This window comes from Sminthopsis crassicaudata, chromosome 2 (genome assembly GCF_048593235.1).
Source record: "Sminthopsis crassicaudata isolate SCR6 chromosome 2, ASM4859323v1, whole genome shotgun sequence".
In the NCBI taxonomy this organism is placed as follows: Eukaryota; Metazoa; Chordata; class Mammalia; order Dasyuromorphia; family Dasyuridae; genus Sminthopsis; species Sminthopsis crassicaudata.
In genome coordinates, this window is record NC_133618.1 from 474,509,093 (window position 1) to 474,533,081 (window position 23,989).

The 23,989-nt window shown below is 34.5% G+C and overlaps 1 protein-coding gene across 1 annotated transcript in view; it reads left to right on the forward strand.

Annotated features, from left to right (window-relative positions):
* RHPN2 (rhophilin Rho GTPase binding protein 2) overlaps positions 1–23,989 on the forward strand; it is an 81,017-nt gene that overhangs the window by 21,965 nt on the left and 35,063 nt on the right. The window contains exons 5-6 of the mRNA XM_074293234.1: positions 10,400–10,515; positions 23,014–23,142. Coding sequence (XP_074149335.1) covers positions 10,400–10,515; positions 23,014–23,142 — 245 coding nt within the window. The remainder of the gene's footprint in view (positions 1–10,399; positions 10,516–23,013; positions 23,143–23,989) is intronic.

The window sequence follows — 23,989 nt, forward strand, 5'->3', positions numbered from 1 at the left end:
TGTTGTTTGCTTGCTTTTTTTTACCTTCCTCATTATTTTCCCCTTTTTGACCTGATTTTTCTTGTGCAGCATGATAAATGTGAAAATATATATAGGAGAATCATTATTGAGGTTTAAAATATATTGGATTACTTACTATCTAGGAGAAGTGGGGTAGAGGGAAGGGAGGGAGAAAAATCTGGAACACAAGGTTTTGCAAGCGTGAATGTTGAAAACTATCTTTGCATGTATTTTGAAAATAAAAAGCTATTATTACATTTTTTAAAAGATGGCCATTGTTTTAATATTTTTTACTGGAAAATATTCGTCTGTGTCCGTTTTGATTTAGTATTTTATAGGTTGATAGGATTTTGAATCATCAGTTCTCCAACAGAATGGCTAGGCCTATTTTCTTAAGTAGATTCAAACTACCAAATGTTGAAGTTCAGAAAGAGGAGACCCCAAAAGGTTGGGGTTGTTGCAGATTGGTGTCCTGAGGTGTCTCAAAAGAATTTGCAGATATGAACCCATATCCAAGTCAAGTGCAAAGTTTATTGTAATTGTAACACCAATTGAAGCAGCTAAGTCCCAAAAGAATTTAGCAAGAAACTAGGAGAAAGGAGGTAAATTCTTTTGCAAATCCAACCTTTTGAGGTCTCTTTCTGAACCTCAACATTTGGTGGATGGATCCATTCAGCATAGCAAAAAAAAAAAAGCTGCATGAACACTGGGACTGTGTGTATATTCTTACTAATCAACAAATATGTCTTTCCTATAACAGGCGCTCAAAAATGTTTGTTGAATTGAAAATTCTGAAAAGGCCAGATGGGTGATTTCATGGATTGCTACTATACTAGGGTTGAGAAAGGCATTGAAAATATTATTTGATTGAGGAAGCTAAGAACCAGAGGAGCCACGTGACTTTTGGCACATAAAACTAGTGACTTTGTCTAGTGTTCTTTCCACAGTAACATGTATTTTTTAGAGCTTATGGGCTGACTGAAGCTTGGCTATTTATTTTTAGTATTAAGTTCTTAAAGACCTATTCTAAAAAGATGGTTACTTGATAGAATGGAAGTAATTCTTAATGAGGCAGAAATACTTTTTAAAAAAAGTGTCAAAAATGGGCAAAGTGTACAGGACATCTTTTCCCTCTAAATAATGTTTTTTCAGTGTGCTAAAAGACAAAGTCATTTTACCTTAATAGTCTCCTTGAAAGGATGAGTGGGATTGAGGAAATGCATAGATATGACACACAAAATCACTTGGGGTAATGGGTCCAGATCCACATCCCTTTTTTTTTTTTTTTTTTTTTTTTTTTTGCTAGAATAAATTAAACTTTGAACATTCGGTGAACTTCATATGAATCATATTTCCTTCTCTTGTGGAAGAGTTCAGATGCATTTATTTAAGTTTACATCCTAATACATCCATTAATACTAATGGATCAGGCGGAAGGCTACCCTTCCAGTCACATAGCTCCTCCACAGGAATCTTAGGGAAAACCAGAAACAAAAATTGCAATTAGAAATTGTAGGAGGAATGTATCCTGATCTTCAAAAGGTAATTTTCTTCATATGAAGAAGTGCATTCGTATCTGATATTTTGTTTGTGAGAAGCAATATGTTTCTAGGCAAAATTCCCCAGTCAAAGCTAAACTTAAATATTTTATTTTGGATTTTAATTTTATCCCATATCTTCAGGCAAGTTAAACTCACGTGAAAATTCTGGACAAGTCAAAGTAATATAAGAATCAGGAGTTTTTTTTATCTATTAGTGAGTGTAGTGGAGCCTCCAGGAATGCACATCTTGAAATTAACAGTAAGAGGGGGAAATATATATATATATATATATATATATATATATATATATATATAATCATGTAATTTTGTGACAAAGTGTAACAGATCTCCCTTGTAATTTTTCAGAAGATATGAAAAGGAAGAGTTCAGTCTTTATATTGTTTCAGATAAGTTACATTTAACTTTTATTTAAAAGGGACCAATATTTCAAAATTTCTTGTAGCAATCATTTAGTACTTTAAAAGATAGTGTTAGGTTTTGATGTTTTAGCTGGAATAGGCACAGTGTCAAAGTAAATAGTAAGAGGAGGAATCCTGAGGTGGCAAAGTAAATTCTTTTGAATTTTTTTCTTTTTTTGGTGAGACAATTGGGCAAGTGGCTTGCCCAAGATCACACAGTCAGGAAGTGCCTGAGGCCGGATTTAAACTTAGATACTTCTGACTTCAGGACTGGTACTCTATTCACTGAGTCATCTAACTGCCCCCAAAGCAAATTCTCTTGCAAAAACACCTCAGTATAAGGGACAATATGACTTATCTCTAATACATCACTTTAGAGGTTATCAGTAAATCATCCTTGACTATTTCAGTGTTAGCAACATGGTTAGTTCTTCAGTCTCCCCATACCTTGGATCTTAACTGTTGCCTACAAATAATCCACTTCCTTAATCAAAAATGTAAACATTTCTCTGACAATAATCTTCCATATCTTCCCATGCTCGTCTAAACCAATTCTTTATTCTCATTACAGTTGACAATCCCTCCACCACTTGGTACTTTTCTCAGGTCATTATCTTGGTTTTCTTTCTTTTCCAATTTTGACCTTGTTATAGTTAACTAGTTCAACTCTATGCTATCATTTATTTGAATCCCTTGCTTCCATTTTTCTACTTCTGCCCATTTTTTGCTAAACTCCAGCCTTGAATTTTATCTACAATATACCTCCTCTGCTGCTAATTACATGTTGTTCAACAGAGATGAAGTATGCCACACAACCTTGTTGATTGGATATACTATACATTCATATTCTCTCAATTCTGCCTCACTGCAAAAAAAGGCAACTTTTTATTCCTTCCTGATTGATTCCCTCCCTACTTCTCAAAGAAGCTATCCCCAAATTTCTATATTAAAGTATCCCAAACTTCTTTTTATCCCCTTCTCCTCTTAGCTAAGGACCTTGCCTATTACTTTATTTAAAAAATTTAGGTCATTTGCCATGAAATTCCTCTTATCTGTTCTTCAAATCAAAATTTCATGATACCATTCTCCATTCTGTTCTCATTTCCTCTAGTACCTTTGACTCCATCTCCTGTAATCTTTTCTGGCAGATTAATTTCTTTTTAAAATTTTTCTAAAATTAAAAAAAAACAACTTTTTATTTTCAAAATAATTCAAAGATAGTTCTCAACATTCACCCTTCTCCTTTTTTCCCCTTCCCCTAGACAGCAAGTAATCCAATATAAGTTCAACATGTGCAATTCTTCTATACTTATTTCCACATTTATCACGTTACACAAGAAAAATCAAATCAAAAAAGGAAAAAAAACGAGAAAAAAAGAAAGAAAGCAAATAACAACACATTCAGTTCCATTGTCTTCTCTGGATGCAGATGACTCTCTTCATCATCTCCACACATTTATTGGAATTGGCCTGATCACAGCTGATCATCACATAATCTTGTTTCTGTGTACAATATTCTCTTGGTTATACTCACTTTACTTAGAATCAGTTCATGTATAGTCTCTCCAGACCTCTCTGAAATCATTCTGCTGATCATTTTTTAATAGAAAAATAATATTTTATAACATTCATATACCATACCTTATTCAACTATTTCCTAAACGATGGACACCTACTCAGTTTGCAGTTCTTTGCTATTACAAAAAGGGCTGGCATAAACATTTTTGCACATGTGGGTCTTTTTCCCTTTATGATTTCTTTGAGACACAGACCCAGTAGAGACATTGGAAGATTAATTTTTAATTAATTATATCATAACACACAACATTATGTGTAAATTTTAATAATTTTATTTGAATTAATTTCTAATCTTCAAATTTCTTCAAGCTTTCCCTGTCTGCTGTTTTTTTTTCCCTCGTTTTCAAACATGCCCAAGTATTTTTCATTCTTAAGAATCTTTGATTAGCAAACTAAAAAGTTTCTGTACAAACAATACTAATGCAAACAAGATTAGAAGGGAAGTAACAAATTGGGAAAATATTTTTAAAAGTAAAGGTTCTGACAAAGGTCTCATTTCCAAAATATATAGAGAACTGACCCTGATTTATAGGAAACCAAACCATTCTCCAATTGATAAATGGTCAAAGGATATGAACAGACAATTCTCAGATGATGAAATTGAAACTATTTCCACTCATATGAAAGAGTGTTCCAAATCACTACTGATCAGAGAAATGCAAATTAAGACAACTCTGAAATACCACTACACACCTGTCAGATTGGCTAAAATGACAGGAACAAATAATGATGAATGTTGGAGGGGATGTGGGAAAACTGGGACACTGATACATTGTTGGTGGAGTTGTGAAAGAATCCAGCCATTCTGGAGAGCAATTTGGAACTATGCCCAAAAAGTTGTCAAACTGTGCATACCCTTTGACCCAGCATTGCTGTTATTGGGATTATATCCCAAAGAAATACTAAAGAGTGGAAAGGGACCTGTATGTGCCAAAATTTTTGTGGCAGCTCTTTTTGTTGTAGCTAGAAACTGGAAGTTGAATGGATGTCCATCAATTGGAGAATGGTTGGGTAAATTGTAGTATATGAAGGGTATGGAATATTATTGCTCTGTAAGAAATGACCAGCAGGAGGAATACAGAGAGGCCTGGAGAGACTTAAATCAACTATTGCTGAGTGAAATGAGCAGAACCAGAAGATCACTATACACTTCAACAACAATACTGTATGAGGATGTATTCTGATGGAAGTGGAAATCTTCAACATAAAGAAGATCCAACTCACTTCCAGTTGATCAATGATGGACAGAAATAACTACACCCAGAGAAGGAACACTGGGAAGCGAATGTAAATTGTTAGCACTACTGTCTATGTACCCAGGTTACTTATACCTTCGGAATCTAATAATTAATGTGCAACAAGAAAATGGTATTTACACACATATATTGTATCTAGGTTATATTGTAACACATGTAAAATGTATGGGATTACCTGCCATCGGGGGGAGGGAGTGGAGGGAGGGAGGGGATAATTTGGAAAAATGAATAAAAAAAAAAAAGAAAGAAATGGGAAAACATGGAAAGAGGAAAGATTATAGAGGTGATACTGAAATAATAAATAACTCTTGATAAAAAAAAAGAATCTTTGATTAGATCCAACCATCCTCTCAAGATATTATCCTATGTCTCTCCTTTCTTTCTCTGCTAGACTCTCTGAAAATATTGTCTATGCTCATTGTCTTCACTTCCTGTCTTTGCCATTTGGCTTTCAAGCTCATCACTCAGCTATAGCTATTCTCATTAAAGTTAGCAATAATCTTTGTTATCAGATCAGATGGTCTTCTCTTGGTGCTCATCCTTCTTGACCTATCTGCTTCCATTGAACACTGTTAACCACTATGTTATCCTGGATAGTCTACTCTAGGACTTTGTGTTATTACTCTTTTTAGTTCTCTATCTTCTGAATGACTGCTTCTCATTTTCCTTTGATGGAATGATATCATTCATATTGTGTTTTCTGAGTGTTCCACTAAGGGAATAGATTCTCTTCTCTTTGACCTCATATTATTCTCTCTTGGAGTTTTAATCATTATATTTATGCAAATTACTCATATACACACACAAATGCCTATTTAGAATGGAATGAATGAAAACAATTTTATTAACTTCTTATTATGTGTAAAGCACTATGCCAATTTTGGTGATACAAGTGGAAAAGTAGGACAGTTCCTGCCCTGGGGAGCGCATTCTAATTTGGATAAAATATATGGAAAGGTTTAGGTCCAAGTCAAATGAAATTATCCTATCTGTCATCCTTAGAGTTTAGTGGCAAAGGAGATAATAATGCCTTTCTTTAAGTCATTCCTAACTGCATCAGTTTCTGATGATAAACTATTTGATGGTGCCAATGTCTTCGGGGATCAAATTGACTTTCCTTGTATTTCCCATCTTTCGGTCTCTCATCTTTGTCCCTTTGTACTGGCTGCCTCCATGTCTACCTAGGATGCTCTTCCTTCTCATATTAGTCTCAGAATTCTTTTCTTCCTTCAAGATGCAGCTCAGGCACTGCTTTTCTTAATCTTTCCAATTGCTAGCACCCCTTCCCACAGTATATTGAGTTTACTTGTATTTATTCTGTATAAACTTACATGTGTCTCCTCTTTAAAATATAAACTCCTTGAGAGAATATGGGTTGTTTCATTTGTTGAATATTTTATCCCTGCCTCCTAGTAGGGTGGTTAGAATGTACTAATTTAATAAATACATTTTGATAGATTGACACATTTATTTCCTTCCTAAGATTGAGAGTTTATTGGCTATTTGTGGAAGGATTTGAGAATATGTAGAGGATAACAGGAATGATAATAATATGACCAAGCTATAACGAATGTATTTTGGCTTCAGTTATTTTTAGCTACTAACCTCTCCTTGAAAATGTTATAATTAAAAAAAAACTTACCAAATTAGATAATTTATTTTTTAAAAATTTTATTCATTTGAAATTTAAATACAAAATGAGAAAAGAAAAAGAAAAATTTCTATGTATATAGCAGAATATAAAAAGAGAATTCAAAATAAGACAATAAATTACCATTTTAAACGTTTTACTTTTTTGGAAAACTTATGTAAAAAATATTATACATTTCTTTTAAAGCTATCTAGCTTTTCTGTTTCCTTCTAAGTTTTCTTTTGTTCCCTGTTGTGTAGTTTTTAATTCTATTTTTTCTTCCTCCCTCATTACTTTGTCTTAGATAAGGCTACAATTAAATGCATATATATTTATACCTATATATACATATGTGTATGTATATTTACATTCGTATATGTAAGACATACTATACCTATTTTTATTTGTCTATTCCTTTTCTGCAGGTGTATAGCACTCTCATAAGTTCAAGTCTTTCTATGTTTTTCTAAAATCAAATGGATCATAATTTTTCATAATTACAAAAGTATTTCATCATTCCCAATTAAATTATTCCCCATCTATCTTTTTTTAGCCAATCTGATAGGTGTAAGATATCTCAAAGTTGCATTTTTCTAGTCAGTGATGATTTAGACCATTGTTTCATATGACTGTATATAGTTTTGATTTCTTCATATAAAAACTTCCTGTTCATATCCTTTGAACATTTATCAATTGAGCAATGATCCATATTCTGATAAATTTGACAAAGTTCTTTATATATTTGAGAAATGAGAACTGTTTTTTTCTTTCTTTCTTTCTTTCTTTCTTTCTTTCTTTCTTTCTTTCTTTCTTTCTTTCTTTCTTTCTTTCTTTCTTTCTTTCTTTCTTCTTTCTTTCTCTCTCTCTCTCTCTCTCTTTCTTTCTCTCTCTCTCTCTCTCTCTTTCTTTCTTTCTTTCTTTCTTTCTTTCTTTCTTTCTTTCTTTCTTTCTTTCTTTCTTTCTTTCTTTCTTTCTTTCTTTCTTTCTTTCTTTCTTTCTTTCTTTCTTTCTTTCTTTCTTTCTTTTTCTTTCTTTTAAAATAGTTTTTATTTACCAAATATATGCATGGGTAATTTCACAACATTGACAATAGCCAAATCTTTTGTTCTAATTTTTCTCCTCCTTCCCTTCCTCCCCCCCCCCACCCAGATGGCAGGTTGACCAATATATGTTCAATACGTTAAAGTATAAATTAAATACAATACATACATGTATATATGTCCGAACAGTTGTTTTGCTGTACAAAAAGAATCGGATTTTGAAATAGTGTACAATTAGCCTGTGAAGGAAATCCAAAATGCAGACAAAAATTGGGAATTCCATGCAGTGGTTCATAGTCATCTCCCAGAGTTCTCCCGCTGGGTGTAGCTGGTTCAGTTCATTACTGCTCTATTGGAACTGATCTGGTTCATCTCATTGTTGAAGAGGGCCACGTCCATAAGAATTGATCATAAAGTATTGTTGTTGAAGTATATAATGATCTTCTGGTCCTGCTCATTTCACTCAGCATCAGTTCATGTAAGTCTCTCCAGGCCTTTCTGAAATCATCCTGTTGGTCATTTCTTACAGAACAATAATATTCCATAATATTCATATACCACTATTTATTCAACCATTCTCCAATTGATGGGCATCCACTCAGTTTCCAGTTTCTGGCCACTACAAAGAGAGCTGCCACAAACATTCTTGCACATACAGGTCCCTTTCCCTTCCTTAAGATCAAAATGAGAACTGTTTCTGAAAGATTGTCTAAGAATGTTTTTTCCTAATTTTCTGCTTTCCCTCTAATCTTGAGTACATTGGTTTTATTTGTACAAAAACTTTTAAAATATAATCAAAATTGTCCACTTTGTATCTCAGAATACTCTCTCTTGTTTCCTCATATATTATTATGTTATCCATGCATCTAATAGGTAATAATATTCCATGTTCTTCTAATGTTCTTATGATAACTCCCTTTATAATAGGTCATATATCCATTTTGATCTTATCTTGGTACATGGTTTAAGATATTGATATATACCCAGTTTCTACCAGACTATTTTTTCCTGTTTTCCCAAAATTTTTTGCCAAATAATGAATTTTTATCTCCAATATTTAAATATTTACATTTGTCAAACACAAGATTACTATAATCCTTTACTACTGTGTATCATATATCTACTTAAATCCACTGTTATACCTTTCTATTTCTTAACTAATACTAGATAGTTTTGATATGTTGTACTGATGATGTGGAGTCATTTGGAGTGAATTCTTGGACTCAAACCATTTTCAAGTTAAGAGACAAATCTTTATTATGATGCCATGAGGCAAACTTAAGTTCCCTAGTAGAATTCACATTTAACAAAGGGAGAGGTGGGACCTTTTGTAAGATAGGACCTAGAACAAGGCTAACAATGTTAATTATGTTCATCAGAAAATCAACTAGTGGCTATAGTGACCCTGTTTATGGCTAGTTGCTGACCTTTTTATATAAGATAGTCTAAGATAGAGTAGGTTTGGTACTGCTAAATTGCCTTCCTTTACATTTTTCCCGTTTCTTTGAAATTCTTTACCTTTTATTATTTTTCTCAGCAAAATAATCTTTTAGTAATTTAATTGGAATGACATCAAATAGGTAATTGAATAGATGAAATTATCATTTTTATTTTTACCTTTAACTTCTCATGAATAATTAAATTTCTCCCACTTACTTAAATCTGACTTTATATAGTATTTTATAATTATGATCATGTAGTTCCTGGGTGTTTTTTGGCAGGTTTTCTGTATTATATACTTTTATTTTAAATGGTCTAAAACAACATTGAATAATATTAGTGACATATGGTATAGTTTCCCTGTTTATCTCTTAATCAAATCTGTTTTAGCTTTAACTTTGTCTGAGATTCATGATTTCTACCCCTACTTTTTTTCTTTATATCATGTGAAGCTTCTACTCTAGCCTGTATTTTGACTGTCTCATTTTTTAATTGTTTCTCTTCTAGGCAACATATTGTTGAATTCAAATTTTTAATCTATTCTGTTATCCATTTCTGTTTTGTGCGTAAATTCATCCCATTCCCATTCAGAGTTATATTTGTTTATTATATATTTCTTGTCCTTATGTTTTTCCTCATTTTCTTTCTTTCTCTATCCCTCCTCATGAAGCTGGTTTACTCTTTACCCAATGCCTTGCCTTCCTTTTCCTTCATCTACCTATTCCTCTAGGAGTTTCTCTACTTCATTCTCTCCCCTATCCTCCTAATTCTTTACCTACACATCTTTCTTAAGGCTTATCCTATACTGTTGCCCTCTTATTTCTAAGTTTAAAAGACTTTTATAAACTTTTCTGAATGTACATCAGCCCTTCCTCACTTAAATTTAATTCACTTTTCATGTTATGCCATCCCTGATTGAAGGACACAGAATAACAAGATGACATATATTGTTTTCTTTTTAACTCATTTCCAATCAGAGTAAGAGAAAGAAATCCCAGCACTATGAGCTGTCCACTCCCATTTGCTTCTTCTGTATAACAGTTCTTCCTTTCATGCTTCATCTGAATGAGATTATTGCTTCTTTTTATCTATGCTTTTTTAGTTGTATTTTTTTAGAATCTGGGAAAACAGGAAAAAATAGTCTGGTAGAAACTGGGTATATATCAATATCTTAAACCATGTACCAAGATAAGATCAAAATGGATATATGACCTATTATAAAGGGAGTTATCATAAGAACATTAGAAGAACATGGAATATAATTTTAAAAGATATGAAACTCAAATTAACAACCACACTGTTGATCTCCAGAATTTTGGAAGTAGGTGGGAATTTATTTTGCTTTGAGACTAAATATTCTTTTATTCAGTTAGAATAAAATATTTTGTTTTATCCTAGGATTTTCAGAGTGTATAATTTAAAATTTAGTATTAGATGAAATATTCTTTTCTTTTTTTATGTTTATTTCTGATGAACAATTTCTTACTGTTTTTAGGGTTGCAACCCCTTGGCCCAGACAGGCCGAAGCAAACTTCAGAATCAAAGGGCTGCATTAAATCAACAGATCATGAAAGCTGTTCGGATGAGAACTGGTGCTGAAAATCTTTTAAGGTATATTATTGCTATTTTTGTTTCTAAGGTAGCTGCAATTGGCTTCTTTGCCTTGAACTTTTTATGGTCAGGTTAATAAGCTCCTCTGACTTACTGAGCCAACAGGAAGTCTTGGATTTCATAAGTTGCTTTATGCTCTATATTTTTAAAATATTTCCATCTCACAAAGAGCTAGTGGTTTGATTTCACAGAATTATGAGACCTTTGAAATTATTTAATCCAAACCAAACCTTAACAAGTATCTTCTCATCTACTCAATAAATGGATATTTTGCTGCTTTTGCTTAAAGGTCTATAGTGAAGGGAGACACTAAGACAATTACCTCTTGAGTCAATCCTTTATGGTGGTTTTTAAATAGGATTTTGGATATATTCAGAACTGGGAAAGCCTTCAGAGGTCATCTAGTCTAATCTCCCCCTTTTACAAACGAAGTAACAAAGAAGTTCAATGACTTTTCCCAAGGTTAAATAGTTGGCAAACCTGGGAATTGAATGTAGGCCTTTTGATTTTAGATCCAACATAGTTTCTACTGTGCTATAGTATAACTCCTAAGTGTTAAAATGTTTTCCATTACATAAAGCCAAAATGTGTCTTAGGGTTTTAATTACAAAAGGATATGTAATAGGGGCAGCTAGGTGACACAGTGGATAGAGCATCAGTCCCGAAGTCAGGAGGACCTGAGTTCAAATGTGACTTCAGATACTTCCTAGCTGTGTGACCCTGGGCAAGTCACTTAACCCCAATTGCCTCAGCCAAAAAAAAAAAAAAAAAAAAAAAAAAAGGTTTATAATGTTGAAATAAAGAAAAAAGAAAAACCTACCTTGAAACTCTTAACAACTTATGTATAGGTTTTAATTCAAAGTTATTGGAAACCCCATGTATAAATGTACTATATTTTTATTGTATTTCTGTTTCAAAATCTAAAGTTAAAATTTTGGCTAGAGAAAGGAAATAACTAGTGTGAACATATATCAGTGACCATAAGAAAATACTGAGAGTAGCAGGATCTTTAAAAATAGAATACTTTCCATTTTTGACTTTTGGAAGGATTCCTTAATATTGCCTTTTCTAGAATAGAAACTGAAATCAGGAATCGTAGCTTTGTCTCTTTTCATCTCTAAGAATTTATTATATATATTGGTAAGGTAAGAATTTTTTTTTTATTAACCCATCCCTTCTCACTCTCTCTACCCATATCCAATCCATTGATTTTTATCTATGCAATATCTCTTGCATTTGTCCCCTTCTCACCTCTGATACTTCTATCACCCTGGAACAGACCCTCATCACCTCAAATCTTTACTTCTGCCATAACCTACTAACTAGTTCAGCTTGTCCTAAGTCTGCTCAGCTGCCAAAGTGATTTTTTTTCTAATGTGCAAGTCTGACCATATTATTCCTTCCTACTCAGTAAACTCTAGGATCAAATATAAAATTCTCTGGTATTCATAGTCAATAATAATCTGCCTTCTATCTTTTTACTTTTTTAAAAAAATACTTTGTTACCTTCATTCCATACACTAACTTCACATTTTTCTAGCTTTCCTCATTATTTCTCAAACAAAATGCTACTTCCTGACTCTGGGCATTTTCATCGGCTGTTCCTTATGTTTAAAATAGTCTCTCCTCATCTCTTGCCTTCTTTTAAGTCCTGTCTTCTACAGGAAGCCTTTTTCTGATTCATCTTAATTCTAGTTGATTATTTCCAGTGATCTCCAGTTCTGCATATAACTTGCTTGTACTTTAGCTAATTAGTTATTTTCATCAATTAAATTGTGATCTTTTTGAGAGTAGACACTGCCTTTTGCCTTTCTTTATGCCTCTAATAATGTAGCATAGAGCTGAGCATAGAGTAGGTACTTATTTTTGACTCTGACTTCACTCCAAAACTTTTCTACAATGCTTTTATCTTTTTATCCCTTCTTCAGGTTTTTAGCTTCCTTTTATGTTGTCTCTCCATTGAAGGCAGGGGCTATCTTTCTTCTTGCATTTTATTTCCAGCTCTGCTCTTAGCACTGAGCCTAGCACATATAAAACATTTAATAAGTACTTGTTGACAGATTGACCATTCCACACCCCTTATTGAGCAAAATAAAAAAAAAAGTCCCTGAAAAAGAAATCCCTTACTATATATATCTACAAAGGCAAAATAAATTCCTGTGTTAATTACCTCTCTTTTCAAGGTGAGTGGAGAGTTTCATTTCTTTGGAATTCCTGGCTCCAGGATTTCTGGAAAATGTGGCAACTCAAAAAGACAAGTTCAGGGGACCCCTTAACATTTCATGAACATCTTCCCAGTTTTGTCCAAAATTGTGTTTTGTAATTTCTTATGGCATAATGATACTTTATTACATTCATATACTATAATTTGTTCAGCCTTTCCCCCAGAAGGAGGATACTTAGTTTCCAATTTTTTGGCAACCACAAAAAGAACTGCTATAAATATTTTTGTACATATAGGTCCTTTTATTTTTTATTTCTTTTGGAGTATAGGCCATAACTTTATCATTAAATATTCTGTAGATTACCTACATCTATCCAGTGTATTTGAAGCATTGAAATACTACTTGAGGATTAAACATAGGAATGAAATTGTATGAAGGTTTATTGTTGAAGCCTGACTTAAGAATAGAGAATATAGCATTGAATCTTATCCCCAATCTTTTTATTTTTAAATAAAGGGTTTTCTTCTTTTAGTTAAAATGTGAATAAGTCCCTTTAATAACCTCACAGAAGGCCTTGTTCCTGTGGGCCCTATGTCAAAATAAAGTAACCTTTAGTTCTCCTATGTAATACTATAACCCACTCTTGAGCACCTGTTTCAGGAAGGTAGGTGGTATTTACTGCTTTATACATTCTTGTTCCTTTGGGGTAATAGGGGAAAGTGTTATTATTTCCTGCTTTCCAGAAAATCCCTTTGTTTTAGGAGGAGATGATGAGCTGACCCATAATACTATGGAGGAGAGGGAACTGATCTATTTCTGGATAGGTGGAGTGCCTCTTAATTAGGGGTTGTAAATAACCTTGAAGTTGAAAGAAGTAATAGGGTTTCTTAAAATTACATGTATGTACGCATAGCCGAAACAACTCTGGCAGCTAGCCATGTGACAGCTGGGCCACTTTTCTAATACTCTAGTTCCTGTATATGATTGCTTTGGTTAGGAAAAAAAGATCAATTAGAAATTCTTATAAATAGAGCATTTACCAGGAAAACTTAAAAAAAAAAAAAAAAAAAAGACCTGGCTCAACTCAAGTATACTCAAATCACCTCTGAACCTATGGATGTAGGTTTTAAAATTCAGATTTTCATTTGAAGCTAGTTGTAATGAAGGTAGGGCCACATAATAGAGTGTCGAACTTGAGTTCATTACATCTGCATTAGACTCTTGCCTCTAACACCTGTATCCTCATCTGTAAAATGCTCCAAACACCTAGATCTTCCTTAGAAGTTTTTTAGGAGGTCCAGATGAGGGTGTGTGTGTGTGTGTGTGTGTGTGTGTGTGTGTGTGTGTGTGTGTGTATTTCACAATACTTACAGCACCATGCAAATGTCAGTTGTGATGATGACTATAGTGAGAAATCAGAGGAGGGTTTGAAGAGGGCAACAGGAAGGACAGATTTTGGTTCAAGTCTTGGTTCTGCTACCCTGTATTCCTGCAATTCTCTGGGCCTTAGTTTCCTGAACTGTAAAATAAGGGGGTCAGATTAGATGGATGTCTAAGGTTTATTCCAGCTCTTAATATATAATTATACTTTTTATTCAGCTGTATTCAATTTTTGGTTTGCAATCTATTTGTCTGTAGCTCACAAACTCATGTAAATTTCATTCATAATTATAGCCTCCTGAAATGGGCATTGGTCTTGGAAAGAGTTTAAAGTTTTCTTGGGCTTTACCCTATTAAAAACAATCTCAGGAATGACCATTTTGAAATAACCTCCCCCCCACACCTTTTTTTTAACATGAATGAATTTCCAGATATTTTGTGTTCCATTCTGTTCCATTAATTCTCCAAGTAAATAACCATTCTGAACCTTCAAGCAAAACTAAAACAGCATTGTAAAGTTGGCCCTCTAGTTGTATTTGCCTTTTGGGGGGAGATATGTTAATTATTTTCAACAGTGACCTAAAAGTTCAAAGTGCCTCTTTTCATAGAATGTTTTCAGAGGAAAGCTGAAAGATATTTACTAAACTCACGGATGAGCCAACATTTTCTTAGCTACAGAGTAACTGAGAAGTAATTACAACAAATATGGTATTTCAATGCTTCTATACTGCTCTATGTAATAAAGCTAATGAGCCACTTAAAAAGGATTCTCTAGCAGGTACCTTTAGAGTAAAAGGTAGTTTCAACCACGGATCTCTGACTCTTCAGATTCTTTGGCATTCCACAGGACTCCAGTGCTTCTGGGGTGAAAAATAAAAGGGAAACTACTTTCCTGTAATATAAAGGCTACCTTTTAAGCAAATGTTGAAATTTGAAAGACAAGAATTTCTTAAGCACTTAATATGTGCCAAGTACTGTGCTAGAGCAAAGAATGAAACAATCTCTACTCAAGGAGTTTATGGTGTAATGGGGGAGAATAGAAATACAAATAGCATAGAGATATAAAATGAATAAATAGAAGTATATTCAAAGTAGTTAAATACAAATTTGGAAGGAAGGGTGTAAGAAGTTATAGGAGTGGAGTAGAAGAGAGCAGGAAAAACTTCATGGAAAAGATGGTGCTTCAACTGTATATATATATATATATATATATTTAATAGCTTTTTGTTTACATTGTATGTTTACAATTCATACATTTGTTTGGATGTATGTATCATGCATACATCTTATATGCATGGATAATTTTTCAGCATTGACAATTGCAAAATCTTTTGTTCCAATTTTTCCCCTCCTTCTCCCCACCCCTTCCTCCAGATGGCAGGTAGACCAATACTGTTAAATATGTTAAAGTATAAGTCAAATATAAGATATGTATACATGTCCATACAGTTGTTTTGCTGTACAAAAAGAATCAGACTTTGAAATAGTGTATAATTAACTTGTGAAGAAAATAAACAATGCAGGCGGACAAAAATCGAGACTGGGAATTCTATGTAATGGTTCATAATCATCTCCCAGAATTCTTTCGCTGGGTGTAGCTGGTTCAGTTCATTACTGCTCCAGTGGAACTGATTTGGTTCATCTCATTGTTGAAGAGAGCCACGTCCATCAGAATTGATCATCATACAGTATTGTTGTTGAAGTGTATAATGATCTCCTGGTCCTGCTCATTTCACTCAGCATCAGTTCATGTAAGTCTCTCCAGGCCTTTCTGAAATCATCCTGTTGGTCATTTCTTACAGAACAATAACATTCTATAACATTCATATACCACAATTTATTCAGCCATTCTCCAGTTGATGGGCATCCACTCAGTTTCTAGTTTCTGGCCACTACAAAGAGGGCTGCCAAAAACATTTTGGCACATACAGATCCCTTTCCCTTCTTTAGTATTTCTTTGGGATATAAGCCCAGTAGTAACATTGCTGGGTCAAAGGGTAAGCACAGTTTGATAACTTTTTGAGCGTAGTTCCAAATTGCTCTCCAGAATGGCTGGATTCTTTCACAGCTCCACCAACAATGTATCAGTGTCCCAGTTTTCCCACATCCTCTCCAACATTCTGCATTATCTTTCCCTGTCATCTTAGCCAATCTGACAGGTGTGTAGTGGTATCTCAGAGTTGTCTTCATTTGCATTTCTCTGATTAATAGTGACTTGGATCATCTTTTCATAGGGCTAGAAATAATTTGAACTGTATCTTAAAGGAAAGGTTAAGAGAGACTCTATATGAACTGGAAGAAAGGAAGAAGACTGCAACCCATGGAGATGGGAGATGGAGTAACAAGTTTGAGGAACAGAATGTAAATCAGATTGGATGCATTCTGAAGAGAAAGTAATACTGGAAAGATAGATGGGAACCAGTTATAAAGGACTTTAAATGCTAAATGGAGGACTTTGTATTTTATCTTAGAAGCATAGGAAAACACAGGAGTTTTCTTGAGTAAGGGAATAACATGGTAGATCTGCCCTTAAAGAAAATTACTTTGACTGTAGGATATACAATGTACTGGAGTGTTGAGGGACTTGAGACCTGGGCACAAATTAGGAAGCTGTTGCAATAATCTAGGAGAGAGGTTATTAGGACCTGAATTAGGAGAGAAAAGAAGGGGGCCAGATTAGAAAGAGGTCGAGATAGAAATGGCAATATTTGGCAGCACATATCCAAATGTGGGAGTAAGGAAGTGTGAGGAATACATGATAATGAATAAATTTTGAATGTGAGACACTGGAAGGATAGTGGTACCTTTGCAGAAATAGGGATGTTTGAAAAAAGGGAGGGGTTTTTATTTTTTATTTTTTAGGGGAAAGATAATGTAGTTTTGTTTTGGACCTGTTGAGTTTGAGTTGTTCCAAAGAACATCTGTTGTGAAATATATAATAGGCAATTAGTGATGTGGAACTGACACTCAGGGGAGAGATAGGGAATATGTACATGTACACATAGTATGTCTTCATATATATATATATGTATATATAAATATATACACACACAGACACACACACACAGAGGTATAGGTATATACTTATAGCTATAGATATACAAAGTCATCTGCAAAATGATAATAGTTAAACCCATGGTAACTGATGAAGTTACCAAGGAAAAGAGTTTAAAGGGAAAAGAGAAGAGGGCTAGGACCTTAGGAAATACCCACAAGTAAGACTCATAATGTAAATGATGAGCTAGCAAAGAAGGCTTAAAAGGAGTTTAGATAGAAGGAGAACCACAAGAAAGAAGAATCACAAAATTTCAGAAAAGATTAAGTACCAGGAAAGTGCTCAGCAATGGTTAAATGAAGCTTAAGAAGGAGAAGAACTTCAAAAAGACATTCAGATCTGACTGAAAGCTAAATTTCTTTTGGGTGGTGAGGACAGAGCCAGATTACAAAAGCAATCCCTGATTTCTCTGCGCAAGACTAATATTCTGGGAGCACAAGGGGAAAAAATAATAGAAATGTGGGTATGGAAATGGGGATCACAACTGTTTGACCTGAGTGGGCATGCAGGATTCTATTGCTTATTTCAGGACTCCTTGTTATTTCTTGTTCAATGTATACAAGATTGTAGTTTCTTTGAAGGTTTATGATGATGGCCTCTGAAATTTTAAATGAATTTTGTTGTTATTCATATGTTTCAGTCATGTCCAAACCTTGTGACCTCATTTGGGGTTTTCTTTCTTTTTTTTTTTAATTTTAATTTTATTTTATAATTATAACATTTTTTTGACAGTACATATGCATGGGTAATTTTTTACAACATTATCCCTTGCACTTATTTCTATTCAGATTTTTTCCCTTCCTCCCCCAACCCCCTCCCCCAGATGGCAAGCAGTCTTATATATGTTAAATATATTACAGTATATTCTAGATACAATATATGTGTGTAGAACCGAATTTTTTGTTGCACAGGAAGAATTGGATTCAGAAGGTAAAAATAACAGTTTACATTCATTTCCCAGTGTTCCTTTTCTGGATGTAGCTGGTTCTGTCCATCATTAATCAATTGGAATTGGATTAGCTCTTCTCTATGTTGAAGAAATCCACTTCCATCAGCATATATCCTCGTACAGTATCATTGTTGAAGTGTATAATGATCTTCTGGTTCTGCTCGTTTCACTCATCATTTGGGGTTTTCTTGGCAAAGATACTGGAGTGGTTTGTTTGCCATTTCCTTCTCCAGCTTGTTTTACAGATGAAGAAACTTAGCCAAACAGGGTTAAGTGACTTATCCAGGCTCACATCAATAAGTGTCTGAGTTCAGATTTCAACTCAGGAACATGAATCTGACTCTTGGCCTTGCACTCCATCTACTGCACCACCTAGCTCCTCTCTCTCTTTTTTTTTTCTTTTTAAAATTTTATCTCTCAGTTATTTATTTATTTATTAAAGCTTTTTATTTACAAAACATATGCATAGTTAATTTTTCAACATTGACCCTTGCAAAACGTTGTGTTCCAAATTTTCCTCCCCTTCCCCTGGATGGCACATAATCTAATACATGTTAAATGCAATATATATATACATACATACATACACACACACATATCTGATGAGGTTTAGCACAGGGCGGGAGTTGTGGGAACCCCCTTCTGGTCGGCGCAGGTCCTTCTTAAATGAATTTACGAACCCTAAAAATTAAACTGGCAAAAGAAGTTTATTATGAGAACTGAGAAGTCAGCTTTTTCAGGCTGACTTCCTTAGTGGCAGTTCCCAACAGAGAAGTAAAGATCTAGCAGAGAAATCCCAACAGAGAGATAAATAGGGTCTTATTAGGGAAATAAGTGAGAAAGATAATAAGAGAGTAATGCTGAAAAGAGAATGTCTTTTCAGTGGGCAGAGGGTCACAGCTATGCCAAGGAGAGGTTCCTTGGCATAATTCCTACTTTAGGTCCTCTGCAAGGAATGAACCCCAAGTTGCCTGTTTTTATAATTGAAACTTTGGCTAGAGGCTGTGGGGCAGTTTGAGTTGGAATCAGAGAGAGATTTTTGAAATTGAAATTTTCCATTTGAATGAATGTCACTGGACTAATCTCCAATTCATTAGAGGTCCAAATCTAGATCTCCAACTCCACCTAAGTAGGAGTAGTCCTGCACTCAACTAGTCCCACTCAAATAACCCAATGAAACCACTTTATCTTGATTCCCTGGGGCAGGTCTCCCAAGGGAGAGCTTCTCTGAGGAAGTTTCTCCCCAAAGTCAGAGAGAGAATGAGAGTGAGGGTGAGTGTTTCGGGGCTCCCCTCGTCATATCTATAAAGTTATCTTGCTGCACAAGAAAAATTAAATCAAGAAGGAAAAAAAATGAGAAAGAAAACAAAATGCAAGCAAACAACAACAGGAGTGAAAATGCTATGTTGTGGTCCACACTCAGTTCCTACAGTCCTCTCTCTAGGTGTAGATGGCTCTTCAGAAGACAATTGGAACTGGTCTGAATCATCTCATTGTTGGAAATTGATCATTGTATCATCTTGTTATTCCTAGCTCCTCTTTTAAACAAGTTAATGTTGTATAATCTTAAGCAAGTAGCTTTTCCTCATTTGGGGACTGAAGGAATAGGACTAATTAATTTCTAAGACCCCTTCTAGCTATGAGTCTTTTCTTTCCCACTACAGAAATATGTAGACTGCATTTATACAGCTGCAGTAGTTTGAAAGTAATGACCCAGTTACTCCGGATCATCAGTTCCAAAGGAGTGATGAGGATATTTGTTTTCAGTCCTGTGAATGAGTGCCTAATTGCTTTTTCTATGAGGCAAGCCTAGTACGTAGTTATTCATATCTGCTACAGAGAGATCAGGCTGAAAACAAGAGGCACATTTGCTGGGTGAAATGGGCCAAAACATGCTTCATCTGACAATAAGTAACTCACTTTGACAGAGCCAAATAAGTGAAATCAGAATCCCAGGAGTGAGACATATATATATATACCTGTTGGCAATGAATCCTCAGCCGAGATAGAAATTGAGTCAAAAGCTACTAACTTTTAGTCATTATAGTTTATAATAATTGTCATCTTGTTGATTTCCATTTGCATAATAATGATAATGGAAAATATTTTATATGATGCTTAAAGCTTCACAAAGTAGTTTTACATACATTATCTCCTCTGATACTCACAAAGTATCTATCCTACTCTGTAGGATAGATCCTATAGCTATTATTATCCCCATTTTAAAGATGAGGAAACTGAGGATCCAATGATTAGGTGATTTGTCTATTGTCACACACCTAATATATGTCCTAAGCAGGGATAATAAGCAGGCATAGATTCTGAGCTGAAAGGAACCTCAGACACCATCTTGCTCCACTTTATCATTTTATGGATCAGGAAATTGAGTTATCAGAAGGTGAAATGATTTGCCTAGGGTCACAGCGTAAATCCAAGAGACAGGATTCTATCCCAAATCTTATCTGACCAATGTTTTTTTTAAGTCCCTGACAATCAAAATGATGAATTCTGTCCTAATCTTGTAGTTGGATGTTCTGTTTCTGTAACTTCATTTTGGGATACCTATTTAGTACTCAAGAGATATGCAGATTGTCCCCCTAGAGGGAAAATTCTTATGTTTCAAGTACTCTGTGGGTCGTAATACTATAGTACTAACTCATAATACTGTACTGTAGTACCCTGAATATATACTATTGTATAATTCATAAGGCACTGCCATTGTACTTCCCTTTAGTAGTCAGCCACTTCTTGGCCTGGTGTCTGAATGTTTCCTGGACTTTTGGGGCTTAGGATGCAATGAGGAAAGATTGGATGAAATGGAAAATAATCAATCCAGGGCATACCATTATGCCATGTAGAATCCTAGAAAGAGGGCTCAGGTGTGCTAGCTCAGGGGAACAGTAAGAGGAAAATGCCTCTCTTGCTACAGGTTTTTTTTACCTTGGCAAGTCTTTTCTCCCTCTTCCCCACCTCAACTATTTCTTCACAATTCAGGGAAGCATGGAGAGCTCCTCTGAGGTCTAGAAGAACTACAGTAAGGAGAACAATAATCCAGAGGAGTAGAAACAAGGAGTGGTACCATCTGGCCAGAGGAGAGAAACAGCTAATGATTGCTGCTGCTTGTGGGCTTAGGATGCAGGTAGACAAAAACATAACTGTGGGGTTTTTTTTTACCTTTAAAATAATTTTAATAGCTTTTTATTTACAAAATGCAAAGATGGCTTTTGACATTCAGCTTTGAAAAAACCTTGTGTTTCATATTTTTCTCCCCCTTTCCTTTCTCCCTCCCTCCCTAGAGATAGGTAATCCAATATAGGTTAAATGTATACAATTCTTCTAAATATATTTCCACATTTATCATGCTGCACAAAAAAATCAGATTGAAAAGAAAAAAACAAGTAAACAATAACAACAATGAAAAAGGTGAAAAATACTATGCTGTGATCCACATTCAGTCCCCATCATCCTCTCTCTGGATGTAGATAGCTCTCTCCATTACAAGTCTGTTGAAATTAGCCTGAATCATCTCATAGTTGAAAAGAGCCACATCCAACATAGTTGATCATCATATAATCTTGCTGATACTGCATACAGTGTTTTTTAGGTTCTACTCAGTTCACTTATATCAGTTCATGTAATTCTCTCCAGGCCTTTCTGAAATCATTTTGCTAATCATTTCTTATGGTATAATAATATTCCATTACATTCATATATCATAACTTTTTCAGCCATTCCCCAACTGATGGGCATCCACTCAGTTTCCAGTTCCTTGCCACTACAAAAAGGACTGCTATAAACATTTTTGTACATGTGAGTCCTTTTCCCTTTTTAATGAACTCTTTAGCATACAGACCTAAATAGAACTCTGTCAGATTGACAGCCCTGTTCCCAATTCCTTCTAAGACAGACAAAACATTGAGGGCTTGATGCAATCATTATAATGTCATTTGCAAATTGTATGTGTGTGTGTTTGTGTGTGTGTGAGTGAACTTTGTTTTAGTCATATTGTTTTTATTACCAACAGTATGCATAGTAGGATTCTCTACTTTCTACAACAACTTTCAGTTAAATACATGACTAAAAATATATTGTGTAGTATTTGTGAAAGCCTCTTTTCCTTTCTCTTACTTCTGAGAATGTGTGTATATAAATTTTTCTTATAAAAATTTTGTAATAAGAGGATAGCAAGTACATGAATTGATAATTACTAATATTTGTTTAGTTGTCTTTGGTTGGAGATGGGTAGAATGGATCTCTCTCTTTCTCACAGTTGGGGTTAAGTGAATTGCCCAGGATCACACAGCTAGGTAGTGTTGTGTCTGAGGTCAGATTTGAACTCAGGTCCTCCTGACTTCAGGACTGGTTCTCTATCCACTGTGCTACCTAGTTGCCCCTTTTTGTTTCAATCTTAAATGTTTTTGGAGTAAAGCATAGTTGAGCCTATTGTCCTGTTTTCTTTCATCTTTTTTCCCTCTTCGTTTTAAAGATGTAATGCTACTCATTCTTCTATAATACTTCCCTACAAGATTTAACACATTATATTTTATTTTAATAGTGTGCCTTTGATCATTATAGTGTTGTCTAGCAAGCAGATAAATTATTTGTTAGCAGATTTCTTTGCTCTCTTCATAATGGCAAATGTTCCTCACATCTCTAAATGTCATGCCAACTTTCAGTCTATAATATTTTAATTCTTTGGTTTCATTTGTTCTCTTATTTGGCTGTAATCTAGAGGCTTTATTGGATAATTTCCCTAGGTACACCTTGGCAGTTTATTGCTTGAGAAACCTGAGAATTCAACCACCTCATTAAAAAAAAATCTTTAAAATTCTGAGAATGCCAGTTAAGGGACTCAACAAAGCTCCCCTACAATGTAGAGTCTGTTCCCAGGGCAGTCTCTGAAATTCACTGGGTTCCATTTTTTTCCCCTATTCTTTTTTTTTTTTCAGAGCAACTACAAACAACAAAGTTCGAGATCAGGTCCTCTTGGAACTTAGTTATGTAAATTCAGATCTGCAGATCTTAAAGGAAGAATTGGAAGGACTTAACATCTCAGTAGAAGTTTACCAGAACACAGAGTAAGTAGAAGTGTTGCTATTTCTTTTTATTATTATAGCTTTTTATTTACAAGATATAAGCATGGGTAATTTTTCAGCATTGACAATTGCAAAACCTTTTGTTCCAATTTTTCCCCTCCTTTCCTCCACCTCTTCCCCTAGATGGTAGGTTGACCAATACATGTTAAATATGTTAAAGTATATGTTAAATACAATATATGCATACATATCCATACAATTATTTTGCGTACAAGAAGAATTGGACTTTGAAATAATGTACAATTGAAGGAAATAAAAAAATGCAGGCAGACAAAAATAGAGGGATTGGGAATTCTATGTAGTGGTTCATAATCATCTCCCAGAGTTCTTTCACTGGGTGTAGCTGGTTCAGTTGCTCTGTTGGAACTGATTTGTTTCATCTCATTGTTGAAAATGGCCATGTCCATCAGAATTGATCATCATATAGTATTGTTGTTGACGTATATAATGATCTTCTGGTCTTGCTCATTTCACTCAGCATCAGCTCACGTAAGTCTCTTCAGGCCTTTCTGAAATCATCCTGCTGGTCATTTCTTACAGAACAATAATATTCCATAACATTCATATACCACACACATACAGCCATTCTCCAACTGATGGGCATCCACTCAGTTTCTAGTTTCTGGCCACTACAAAGAGGGCTGCCACAAACATTCTTGCACATACAGATCCCTTTCCCTTCTTTAAGATCTCTTTGGGATATAAGCCCAGTGGATCAAAGGGTATGCAGAGTTTCTTAAGTGTTGCTATTTCTAATGAGTAAATTGGAATTTGAGTTCCTATTTGTTGCACTAAACTTGAGTATACAAAGTGTACAACAAAAGGAAAC